General features: G+C 40.8%; 1 protein-coding gene across 1 annotated transcript; it reads left to right on the top strand.

The window, feature by feature from the left end:
* The first annotated feature begins 1616 nt into the window (after positions 1-1616).
* On the top strand, positions 1617-12710 carry pyroxd2 (pyridine nucleotide-disulphide oxidoreductase domain 2). The gene is made up of 16 exons (XM_085369911.1): positions 1617-1795; positions 2130-2149; positions 2240-2333; positions 6564-6637; positions 6745-6900; positions 7057-7210; positions 7323-7384; positions 7462-7559; positions 7658-7799; positions 7890-8024; positions 8104-8176; positions 8543-8696; positions 9334-9485; positions 10999-11105; positions 11482-11602; positions 11802-12710. Exons 1-16 carry the CDS (start codon positions 1672-1674, stop codon positions 11870-11872), a joined length of 1737 nt encoding a protein of 578 aa, XP_085226037.1. The 5' UTR covers positions 1617-1671; the 3' UTR covers positions 11873-12710.
* Positions 12711-13510: the final 800 nt, after the last annotated feature.

Raw genomic sequence — 13510 nt, 5'->3', positions numbered from 1 at the left:
CGCAGACGTTCCTTAAAGGAAAACCAAGCAGACAGCATATCTGGATCATTTCTCTTCCATGAAACTAATGCTACTGTAATACACCGGGGGAGAGGCATGTTAGGTCTAGCGGGAAACTCTAGATCACCATAACACATCATTTCATTTCCCCTACCAAGAGAGTGCACAATCTATATAAACCTCAGGAATTATTTTACACTGTCTAAGCAAAACATAGTCAAAAATCAAAATTATATGGAGAAGATGAGAAGATAACTTGCTTATATTCTGCTGTGTTCGGTTGTTTTTGTACCATTTAACACCCTCCCTTCCTTAGATCTCCTTCTCCTGCTCCATTTACTCCCTGGATTGTTTCATAGCATGATGTATGGCCTCTTATCCCATTAATGCAAGGTGAATGAACCACTAGGCCAACATGACATCCTCAACAGCAGCACTAGGAAACTATTCTGTGTTAAGAGCTCATCTTAAAGCTCTTAATGTGAGCCCGTACAGTGAGATAACTCAAATACAGCCACAAACCAGCCAAGACTGATGACACTTCTGGATTATCATATTTTTCATATTGAATTTTTAAATTAAATTAAATTAATCAATTTAATCCTTTCAGCTTTTTACATACTAAAAAAAATCTGATTTTTGCAAATTCCCAAGTTCTGCCTGTCAGTATAAGAAAGACTTTATATTTAATATTTTTTATTAAATTGTTTGTTTAACCAGGTTGTAGTTGAGATCAAAATCTATTTTTCAAGAGAGACCTGTTTACAAAGAACCATATAGATAATAGATAATACATGATCACAAATTAAGAAAAAAAAAAACATTTGCAATAGTAGTTTGAGATAAATGAACATAACCTTTAAAATATCCCAGTGAAATCAGAGAATGTAGCTTCATAGTTTTTGCTTGTTTGTTTGTTTTTAAGCTTATCACATTTATGCCCAGCAAAAACATTCAAAACAAGTGAACCAGTGAATTAGAGGTAATGTTAATGTGTCCTGTGACTTGATATTGAAAGTATGCTACTGTGTTTAAATTGAAGCAGGGAGCAGAGTCAAGATCCTTGTAAATAAAATAAAAAACTATATACAATGCTGCTCTTTTCAATTCGCTAGTGAGTCTCCCCACTTTTGAACTGTACGTACAATACATACAGTGCATATTACCGATGTGCTGACGCGAACTGTGAACCTGATATTAATGGAACAACCCCGCCACCATGTGTTCACTTCCAGAATAACACCAACACGTTTGGTTTTCTTTTTTAAAATTACTTTGTGACTTTAAATCGAATAAATATCCACATTAAAATGTATTTTATGTATCCTAGTATTTCTGCTATGGGCGTAGCCAGTATCAGGGCAGAAGAAGGATGTGTACTAAACTTTAACTGTAACAGCGTAAACTCAAAGTGTATAAAAACTGCCTCATGTGACAGAAATACCACATTAGCTATCTGTGCAAAGTTCATGTGTCATTTCACTCCCTCTCTTATCAATACGTCAGAAGTGAACCATTATACATCATATAACTACTATAGTTTACTTCCATATCTCTGTATCTATTTCCCTAACTGATGAGGTCCATAAAAGGTCGCCTCCAGTATGAAACCCGGATCTACTTCACCACAAAAGAGGGAGGGATTGAAGTGGAAGAGTCCAAACTCCTGCCATGGCTCTAGCAGCGTTGGCTAACCGATGGTGGAGGGCTGTGACCCTTGCGGGTACAGTGACAGGCTCCAGGTCAAGTCACACTGCTTTAAAATCAAACTACGACGCATTGGTCATCGGTGGAGGTGAGATTTGTGGACTGTAGGAAAGAAATGCAGAGAGCGACGTATACTGTAATAACGGGCGATAGATTTTGCAAAAACGATAAATCTGAGTTTGTAGGATTGTAGTATAAATAAGGTAATTTCGTATAGTAAAATAAATATTGCATTCCAAGATAACTGAATTTACTCCGTTTACGGCTGTGCATAGTTTAATCTTAATTATTCAACTTTGAACTCATTACTGCAGGGCACACTGTATACACAAAATATTTTAAAAACCTAATTATGGAACAACTTTTTGAAACTTCATGCATCGGAATCGGTTTTAAATTGCGTATTTTACATCTCTTTGTAGGACACAACGGACTGGTGGCAGTGAGTTTACATAGTTACTTCCTAACACCTGCTTTTGCAGTAAGGTTTCAGTACTGTGGTGAAAGTGATGTGTGCTTTGTATGCCTGTAGGCTACATATCTTCAGAAGGGAGGTCTGCAGGCAGCAGTGCTGGAACGCAGACATGTGCTGGGAGGTGCAGCTGTTTCAGAGGAAATCTTCCCTGGTAGGATTGACTTCTAGCTCAATTAAATATAAAAAAAAGTATATATTTGTTTCTGTTTCTTAAACTTAAAATACATTTGTTAATTTTGGGGTGCAAGAATTTCCTCCACTGAAAAACTAGTCACAGTGACACTGAACAATCACACACTGATTTTTATGGAAACTATCTAATTGTTTGAAGAAATACAGGTTTTCTCTTATTTGGGTGAACTCACCCTTTACTGGTAATTGCTTTATTTAATATTTATTAAATGTGTGTTATGTCACGTACTGTTCTCATTCCTAGCATTTGTTTCGATGTCTCACTATGGGATGTACCTTCCTGTGTATTCCTCAGAAGGAGGAGCATGTATCTTAGTCCACCAATTTGATCGGCACCAACCTTGAAATAGCTTATGTTATTACCAGTGTTGGGCAAGTTACTTTGAAAAAGTAATTAATTATAGTTACTAGTTACTTCTTCAAAAAAGTAACTGAGTTAGTAACTGAGTTACAATATTGTAAAAGTAATTAATTACTTGAAAAGTAACTATTGCGTTACTTTAAAAAAAAATGTTTAACCCTCTGGGGTCCAGGGTATAATTGGCCATTTTTTACTACTTTTGATTTTACCTCTACATTACACCTTTAAAAACTATTTACTTTGCCTTGTTTGGTATCATTCTTTTCAGCACAACCTCACGTGCCTGAATTTACAGTTATGTTTTCATTTTGACATACTGTATTAACACAATTGATTTAAAATCAGACAGAAAACATAAAATCAGAGTAGAAAAAGTTATATTTTTACTGTAACAACCACAAACATGTTTATTGAATCATATTTCATATTTCATAACTTCCATAACTTTAAATGCAATTGTCAATTTTAAAATCCTATGCACAAGTTTTGCAAACAACAAAGTTATTTGTTTTGTTATTTTACCTTTTACCTTTTTTTTAAAATAACCATTTCAAACTAATTACATAACAATCAGCTGTTCTGCATTCAATAAGATGCCACAAATGATTTGTGCGACTCCAAAAACATAATTTCTGTCCACCTTAAAGGAGAACATCACAGCCTGATACCTGCAGGTCTGACAGCAGCAGGTGTATCACTCCTGTTTTTTACCTGGAGACAGCAGTCGCCTCATTGTTCTGACACACAACACAAAACTATCCACAACACTACACACTAACTACACAAGACAACACATTAACCCAAACACGCTAAATGTCACAGATCTCTCACATCTCAAAACTCGCTCTCTCTTTTTCTACAGTCTCTCTCACTCGCCGTCACTCCTAAAACTTCCCCCTCTTCCTAAACAACCAAATGTTATGTTGCCATATTATTTTTGATTGGTCGACATGGTGCATTTTTCCACCAACACAAATGGGCTGTTTTTTTGTTTGGTCATAAGCAGAGAGTGCTTGCTGTCCTTAGATAGTAAATGTGACGAAACTATTCAGGAAAAAACGCTGCGTATATATTGTTTATCATGACTCTGGTATATATCACCTTGTTGCTTTGTCATCTTAAAGTAGTTGTGATTGGCTTAGCACGATTCTTCCTGAGTCAAACAGCAGCACTCATGCGATTGTTTTGCCCCTTAGCTCCAGGTGTTGTGCCAAAAAGTGATCGTCTGCCAGAAAGTGATTGCCGCCGTCGGGGGCGCATGCAGCTGCTTAAAGCTGTAGCGCCCAGATTACTTATGTAGACAGCTACTTCCGTGCAACTGATATAAGATGCGGTAAGCTGAACACAGCTTCAACCATCTGTTTGTTGAAAAATAGCAATGTGACTGCGCTGCATTTTCTTGTTAGTAACGGTAACAGCGTTGTAACGATAGGAATAGTAATTCGTTAGATTACTCGTTACATCACTGGTTACTACATAGACATTATTCACAATCCTCTCCTCATTTCGGCCCAATCTCAACCTTCTAGGGCTAACTAGCTTAACTTTCCACAGACAGGAGTGTTAGCTAATTCCCATAGCTGTTTTCTCCTGAACCCAAATCGTCACCATAGATCGGGTGTCATACCACTGGAAGTGGTCACTGGTGGTGACAAGGAGGGAGTCACGGAAACCGAACCACAGGCTGGGGCTCACAGCTGGGCCTAGCCGCAGTGGTTCTCTGAAGAGAACTCCCAGTCTCCCAGTCTTCCTGGTGCTGCTGGAAGAGGTAACTGCCTCCTGGAGGGCCTCCCGTTCAGCAGCAGAACCGCCATCCAAGGGCCTTCTTCCCTGGATTTTGAGGGCATAGAGAAGCACGGCCTACTCTGTGTGCCCCACATGGAGCCGCTAGTTGCAGGCCACCTCCATTCATGGCTGGCTAAAGCCTCCTCCAGGAGCCCCATACTCCCATCGAAGGCAGACCGCTTTCAGTCCATCATGACCGAGAGGGCCTACAAAGCGGTGGCTTTTAGCTGTAATGGCACTGAATGTTTCCCCCATTTTTGTTTCCTACCAGCCAGTGCTATGTGGGGGCATGGCAACCAGACCTGACCCAAATGTCTGGGAAGAAATTACTGTGATCACACATATTTCACTCAGCATGCAGCACTGCGCAGTCCAAGCCACAAGAAAATCCATGGGGATGATGGCGTTGCACGAGCGAGCCAGATTGGTCAACCTGACAAACCTGTCAGAGAGGGAGGAGGAGGACATTTTGGTCATGCCGATCGTGCTTGATGGGATATTCAGCAGAAATATGAGAGAGAGGATGAGGCATTCAAGCTCTGCCTCCCCCGGAAAACTGAGTCAACACCTGCTCCTGCCCCGAGATAGACCTTCACGCAAGTGTTCGTCTGGCTTCCCACTCAATTTGCTATCTCCAAACGAAGGAAGTCCCAGCTACCACCAGTACCCCCACTCAGGCAGGAGATCAGGGCAGGCCACTGAAGGGCTAACCCACACAGCCTGTCAGTCAGTATGCCGGGAGGAAGAAGAGAATGGCCTGACAGCCTCCTCTGTTACCCCAGGTGGAGAAGCTGAATATTTCCCATTCACCTGCCATGTTCTGGAGTGTGTTGTAAGGGCTCTGCTGCCCCATCGACCCCTCGCTGATATGCGTATGGAGCCCATACACCCAAGCTGCTGAGGAAGGAGACTTTGTTTCAGCAACAACAGGCTCTGTCTCCGTGTTGAACCTTACAAGCACACACTCTTGTTTGATAAAGCATGTTCCACTGCCCACTTGTTCAATTCCATCGACCTGAAGGACACATATTTTCACATTCCCATTTACCCTCCACAAAGGAGGTATCTAAGGTTTGCTCTTCGGGGTGTCTGTTACAAAGTGCTGCCTTTTGGTCTGTCACTGAGCCCCAAAGTGTTTGCTTGTTTCACAGAAGTGGCGATAGCACTGCTGAGACAGGGGGCCATTCATCTGGCAACATATTTAGATGACTGGCTCTTTCTGGCGTGGCTCACCTGGGCTTCATAATAAATAGCAAAAAGATTGTGTTGGCTCCAGTACAACATATAACATTCCCCAGTTTATCTCTGGACTCAATCAAAATGACAGTTTGTCTGTCAGAGGAGAGAGTGAACATGCTCAGAGCATGCCTCGTTCTTTTCCACCTGCACAAATAGTTCTCTTCTTTCAGGGCTTCTTTCAAACTGAACCCCATACTATGCATACTCTCTCTCTCTTCATATGTGTGTGTGTGTGTGTGTACAACAGCTTTATGTTTTGTCTGTGTGTGTGTGTGTGTGTGTGTGTGTGTGTGTGTGTGGGGTGGGGGTGGGGGTGGGGGCAGAGGGAGTAGCCAAACAGGCTAGGACCGGCACTGCTTGTGGAGATATATTGCCATGATTGCTTGAAATAAAAGTAGATAACTATTGTCTGGCAATACGGGAGTCTCCATTTCCCATGGTGACACATCGAAACAAATGCTTGAAAAGAGAACGTTAGGTTACTTGCGTAACCCCAGTTCTCAGAGTAGCATGAGTGAGTCGTCTTACCAAGCAACCTTTCGTGCTGGGGCAAAGCAAGAAGAGGTGCTTATCTTAAATAATGACTATCTAATAGCGCAACCTATTTAAAGGTGGGAGGCTATGCCCGACGTGGTCGTTACAATCACCAGCCAATCAGGATTGGTAGAGATACAGAAGAGACATGCTTCATGCAGGGAGGTGCATCCCGTAGTGAGATATCGCACTCATGCTACTCTGGGAACCGTAGGTTATGCAAGTAACCTAAAATTTTACTCCTCTAAGAGAAATTACATTGGTTTGCAGGTTTCCGCTTCTCTAGGTGTTCCTACTTGCTCAGTTTGTTAAGACCGCACATATACAGAGACCTGGAGCTCAAGGTACATAAAACCAGAATCACAAAGAAAGATTCTAGATATCATGAGATAATATCAGTCCTTAGCCTTGCTGCAGTTCATCATTTTTCCCCCTTTTTCTACAAATTCAGAAACATGGGCTGAAGGTGTATATGAGAGACCCCCATGCCTTCACCCCCATGTTGGAGGAAGGGGTGAGAGGTGCTCCTCCACGTTCTCTCACTCTGGGCTCAGATCTGGCCACCAACCAGATGGAGATCGGCAAGTTCTCACAGAAGGATGCTAAGGTGATTTAGGTTTGAAAATAAACATAATAAGTAATTGTTCATTTAGGTTGATCCAAAAAAATGTTCTTTGCTTTGCTGGACCTTTATTTCTATGTGATACAATCCCACACACCTTTGCTTACCTACATCTTCACCTATTCCTCAACATACATACAGGCTTATCCTGAATTTGTTGCACACTTGGAGAGGCTAGCAGATGCTATGAACCCTCTCCTGGATGCTCCACCTGTAGATATTCCAGGTTTCACTTCTGGATCACTGAGACGGAGGGTGGCTGCAGCTAAAACACTGATGCCCATCTTCAGATGTGGTGGGTTGGTTTATTTATTTTTTAAACATTTTTTATTCTCCAAATTTAGCAAGTACTTAATTTGTACACTGCATTAATTTAGTCATTAATATTTCTGGCTCTTAATCCAAAGGTCTAAAACTGGGCAAAAACCTTCCAGACTTCTATGAAATCGTAACTGCTCCAATAATGAAGGTTGGTTAGCGATTAAACAAAGACGTTAGTTCCTCTTATTTTTAGATTGCATAGATAACGTGTATTTTGTGTGAAAGATTCTCACTCAGTGGTTTGATTCTGAGCCACTGAGAGCCACTCTGGCTACTGATGGTGTAATAGGAGCCATGACCAGTCCTAGTAATCCTGGCAGTGGGTGAGACACATTTTACAGCAGCCTATGACAACCAAACTCTCGTAATCTTAGATCTAGCTGGACAGAATTACAAGTGACTTGATGGTTTTGACTTGCAGGTATGTTCTCTTGCACCATGTGATGGGAGAGGTGGAGAAGGAAAAGGGTGCCTGGGGTTATGTAGAAGGAGGCATGGGAGGTGTGTCTCAGGCTATTGCTAGTGCTGCTCGATCTTATGGTGTTGACATCTTTACAGAAAAGGTAATCACCTTGATTTGATGTTGTTTATTTCATGGATTCATGGGAAATTATGTTCTAGCTTCCCTAACTTCTTGCATTTATCTTTGGCAGGATGTAAGCCAGATCCTGGTTGGTTCAGATGGTGATGCTAAGGGTGTGGTGCTAAAGGACGGCACAGAAATCCACAGTAAAGTTGTTTTATCAAATGCTACCCCATATATTACCTTCAAAAACCTGACACCACAGGTAACTCAGAAAACTGAACACCATTTCTAAGCAAAGCTCTGAACAAAGTCCCTTATTCTGACCTCTTGTATCACTACAGTCTGCTCTTTCTTCAGAATTCATCAAAGCAGTAGACCAGATCGACTACACTTCACCTGTTACCAAGATCAACGGTGAGTCTTTCATCAATCAGAACTTAAAGTTAAGACTGGCAATATAATATACTGAGGTAAAAACGTACATCTTTTAGTCATCTTTGGAAAAATGGTTTGTTTTGGTGGGTTTTGTATCAGATGTTTAATCCTATGAAGAAACTGGGTCTCAACAGTTATTCAGCTTCCAGTGTCTTCTGCACGCTCGACCAAAATTTGAAGTTTATTAAGAAAATGAAAGAAAATGAAGCACATACACTCATTCCATGTCATTTTACCTGTTGTGATCTCTTCTTTCTTTCTTTCTTTCTTTCTTTCTTTCTTTCTTTCTTTCTTTCTTTCTTTCTTTCTTTCTTTCTTTCTTTTTCTTTCTTTTTTTTTTAACAGTGGCAGTAGACAAGTTGCCAAACTTCTTAGCATCTCCCACACCAGGTGATAAACCTGGATCACACCATCAGTGCTCAATCCATCTGAACTGCGAAAGTGTGGATGTTTTGGAAACAGCATATAAGGAAGCAAAAAATGAACGACCCTCAGCAAGGTGAACATGTCTTCGCATAAGTGTTCTTTTAAAAATGTCAGATTTGTGCATGCCAAATCAAGCTGAAATGTCCCACTGAGGGAAGAATAGAATAGAATAGAATAGAATAAGCCTTTACAAAGGCTTACAAAGGATGTTCTGGGGAAGAAAAGAAAACTAGCTTTAGTTAATGTTCAAGCACAGATTTGTGCAGTGCACATGTACACTTCTTAGTGAACTGGAAAATACAGGGCAAAGTTTTAGGCGCTTGTTACTGAGATAAGGGATTAACTGTGTAGTTGCAAATGGTAGAACGTATTAAAGTGAGTAGTGTGAATGTTTAGCACTTCAACCTTAAAACCTTTGAGATTGTACAATAAAATATACTTTCTCATATAGTTTAATACAATTTTTTTAGGTTATGTATTTTCAACATATATTTTTCCAGGTTACTCACATAAGTAGTCCACGTGCAGTATCCTTATCTCACAGATAACACTTACTTACCCTTGAACTAGTTTACATCCCGCTAAGGATAAAAGAATTCACAGTCAGCACTTACTTGAACATTATCACCCAAATATATCTTTAGAAAATCTTTATCCAACATGTTTGTCAATCCATCATCTGGTTGCATCATGTTCCTCTGGTCTTGTAGGCCTATGGTGGAAATGACCATCCCCTCTGTGCTGGATCCTACTCTGGCTCCCCCTGGCTGCCATGTGGTGTCACTTTTTACCCAATTCACCCCCTATTATATAGAAGGCAGGGAGTGGACAGACCAGGACCGGGAGGCATTTGCAGACACTGGTTAGAAACACAAATGCTCCACTCTCTGGACTTCTTAATGTTTTGAGCGTGCCAAACATGTTTACTGCTGGTAGATTTAGTTCTAGCTTACTATGGCAGTATGTTTGTTTAGATTCACAGTCATCCAGTTCATAGTAGTCTTAAGATCTTAAAGGTGACTGGACTTCTTGAAGTTTTTTGAAGATGTTCCACCTCCCAGCCACATACAACATTTCCAAGCACCTTTTCACCATCTCAGCTGTGCTTGTGGGTAACACCGCATCATATCAAAAACTCTACTGACTTCAAAAGAAAAAGCCTTGAACGTACACTAGATCTACATGAAACCATAGTGTCCTTTGATGTGGTCTTGCTTTTTACTTATATACCTGCAACCAAGGCAGTGGCGACTGTGAGAAACTGATTACAGCAAGACAGCTCCTTACACAACAGAACCAGCCCTACCTCGATCAGATTTGTACACTGTTAGACTTCTACCTCAGCAGCATGTATGTTAAATGCAACTATTGTTTTGGTGTGGGGGGTTGGGTACTGCCATGGACTTCCCATAGCCAACCTTTCCATGAAGGAAGTTAAAAGTAAAGCTCTTTGGCTCTTTCAAATTAATAGCACCTAACCTAGCCACAGTAGATATGTGGATGACACCTGGGTCAAAATCTAAGAAGTAGAAGCCTTCAGTATTCATGTGACCTCAGTGGATAGAAACATAAAGTTTACCAGGGAAAATACAAAGATTAATAGTTTGCTATTTCTGGCTGTGTGCATTTAGGAGGATGGAAGCCTCAAAATTGTAGTTTACTGAAAACACACACACACACCAGTAGCTACTCTTTGACTCCCACCACCTACTGAAATGTGAACTTGGGGTGATCAGGAACCTGCAACACCAGGCAGAAAGTGTTCCCTCTTATCTAGAAAGGGAAACAATGGAACACATGCAAGTAAAAAAAACTCCCAAAAAATGTGGTTACTCCAACTGGTCCTTCATCAAATCAGCAAAGATGCACGAAAATAAGGTGAGAAACCAACAAGGGAGAAACAGAATGAGGGAGAAATGGAACCACATTGTCATCACTTATGTAGCAGGTCTATCAGAGGAACTATCAAAGCATGATATTCCAGTGCACCTGAAACCTCTGGTTGTAGTGAGCCACACCTTTTGTCAAACCTTGGCTCATGTATGGGATAAAACCTGCTAGCATTTAAATACCCGAAGAAGCCTCCTGGATGAGACCTTAACCCTCTTTAAAAAACCTAAAGAAGTCCAGTTACCTTCTTTTCAAGCTCTAAAGCCTCACTGTAGCAGGCTTCAATGACACTGAAGGGAACTTTCTTAGACATTTTCTTACAGTTTAAATGGAACAATGAGTCAAGTTTACAAATTGACTGGTGAATCTTAGGAATATATTTTCTCCAAAATTATTAAAATATTCAAATGAATTGGACTCTTTAAATGTCGTGTATGTTGATTAATGTGTTTGAGTGAAAAGCATGTCTGTTTCTGTCTCCTCAGTGTTTGACTGGGTAGAGCAATACGCCCCTGGGTTTAAAAAGTCCGTGGTGGGCAGGGACATCCTGGCCCCTCCTGACCTGGAGAGGATCTTTGGGCTCACTGGAGGGGTAGATACTATGCACTGTGGATGCTGTAGCACTGAGCAACACTTTGAATGTTGACACGCCACTTATTTGTTTGACACAGTCAGCTGTTCACTGGATGAGGAAGTCATTTGCATTATTTTCAGTGTTCAGTCACTAACTGCCTACTTTGGGACGTGGCTGTTGTATAAGCAGTTAATGGTGACAGGCAGCTTTATTACAGCACGAGCCAGAATCAAAGTTCACACACTGTGTGACACTTAATCGCTTAACTGCATTTGCTTCTGCCTCCTTTGTATGAAGAAAACAGTAAATAACCACAAGGGAGGCTATTTTTCTACTTATAGCCCTGGAAGGAAAAACAAAAGGGGAATTTAAACTTTTGGTCTTGTTTTTACAGAATATCTTCCATGGATCAATGTCACTGGACCAGCTCTACTTAACACGACCCTTGCCCTCTCTCGCAGACTACCGCTCACCAATTAAAGGGCTCTATCTGTGTGGCAGTGGCTGTCATCCAGGTTTGCTTTTAATGCTCAGCTGAATGCAGAATTGCAAATAAGGCTGTTTATTATGTTGTACAGTAATAATACAATGTTAGCTGGTCTTAGAGAGCACACTTAATGAACCTTTGATCTTAAGATGTGCCCATGCCTTCACTGCTGATGATAAATGACGGCCAGGATGGCTAATTTTTCCATGTCGATATGTCATTTTTAGGTGGGGGTGTGATGGGTTCCCCTGGCTGGAATGCAGCCCTTACCGTCATCGCTGACTTGAAACGTCGCTGAGGGCATTATCAGATAACATTATCAATGTGTGGTCCGCTTATCTATGCACTACATTTCTTTAGAGTGAATGTGACTAGCTTGAAAAAATCAATGTCATATTACAACAAAAACCAGCCACTTGTTAGATTAACTTATGATTAGATCATTATGATTTAATAGTTAAATGACTGACGTAATAATACAAATGACATGGGATTAAAAATGACAAGTAGAGCGCAATAAAACAGGTCTGGACAGGAAGGCCACGTGAAAGGTTTACCAGTGGAAAAACACAAAATCAACACCAACCTGTGAGCCACCGGAAAATTACTGATGCCACCAAAGCAAACTGAATGCAAACGTATTATTAGAAAAACTAATTCTTGTTTTAATTAAATTAACAAAAACTGTGAAGTGATGATAGTCATGCACAAAGGAACATTTTACTACTCTATTTGAATACTTTTAAATAAACTGAAGCCATGTCTAATTTCCTTTAAACCATGTATGATTGTTTGTTTCTTATGTTGCATTTATTTCACTTGGGGCTGATGTCACAGCTTAGAGTGTCATGATACTAAAACATAGGTGTTTTCCAAAAGAAATAGCTTGAAGCAATTGTATTTTACCCACATTATAATATACAATTCTGTTTTAATAATTTTCTGTTGTGAGACATGCCCTGTCCTGTCCTGAAATTAATGGTGGATAACTCACAAAATGTGACCTAATCGGTTTTAAATTCAATCTTTTACTATGTATCTTTTGTTGGTTATTAAAATCATTTTAACAGCTTAGAAATATCTTAAAACCTTATTAATGCAAATTAAAGTTGATTTTTCTTTTCCACACCCTGAAAGGATATTCTTGGGGGATACAGGAAATACAGGATACAGGAAAAGAAGGCCGTCGCTTCCCTGAGCAAAGACCACAACATCACTGTTTTACCAGCTGATAAGGGGAGATGCACCGTGGTCCTAAACACTACAGATTACCATACAAAGATCACTACTCTCCTCAGTGACAACAATACCTACGAAGCCTTAAAGCGAGACCCCACAAGCAGCTACAAAAAGAAAGTTATAGCTTGCCTTCAAGACTTTGAAAAGGACAAAATTATTGACCGCCTTTACCCAGGGGATGCCATACCCTGCATCTATGGACTTCCTAAAATCCACAAGGAAGCTGTCCCACTCAGACCCATAGTCAGTAGCATAAACTCAGCCACTTATAACATTGCTAAACACCTTGCTACCATCCTTGCTCCTCTCGTGGGGAACACCCCACACCACATCAAGAACTCCACCGACTTCACCGACAAGGTCCAGAAACTTACCCTGGATCCAGATGAAACCATGGTGTCCTTTGATGTAGTCTCTCTCTTCACTTGCATACCCACCACGGAGGCCGTGGAGACTGTCAGAAAACGACTACAAGAAGACAGCTCCTTGGAGGACAGGACCAACTTCACACTCGATCAGATCTGCACACTGTTAGACCTCTGCCTCACCACTACATATTTCAAATACAACGAAGGCTTTTACAGACAAAAACATGGCTGTGCCATGGGCTCCCCCGTGTCACCTATTGTAGCCAACCTTTACATGGAGGAAGTGGAAAGGAAGGCTCTTGGCTCTTTCAATGGAAGAGTACCCAGCC

Source organism: Diplotaxodon limnothrissa, linkage group LG13, assembly GCF_057381915.1.
Source record: "Diplotaxodon limnothrissa isolate DT_005_m linkage group LG13, D_limnothrissa_male_GT1.1, whole genome shotgun sequence".
In the NCBI taxonomy this organism is placed as follows: Eukaryota; Metazoa; Chordata; class Actinopteri; order Cichliformes; family Cichlidae; genus Diplotaxodon; species Diplotaxodon limnothrissa.
Note: the sequence above shows the minus strand (reverse complement) of the source record. Positions and strands in the feature narration are given on the sequence as shown.

Bases quoted from the DNA above. Each gene is read 5' to 3' on its own strand.
- pyroxd2 (XM_085369911.1), top strand. From the start codon at position 1,672: ATGGCTCTAGCAGCGTTGGCTAACCGATGGTGGAGGGCTGTGACCCTT. The intron at 1,796-2,129 runs GTGAGATTTGTG...ATCTCTTTGTAG, and splicing joins CGCATTGGTCATCGGTGGAG to GACACAACGGACTGGTGGCA. The intron at 2,150-2,239 runs GTGAGTTTACAT...GTATGCCTGTAG, and splicing joins GACACAACGGACTGGTGGCA to GCTACATATCTTCAGAAGGG.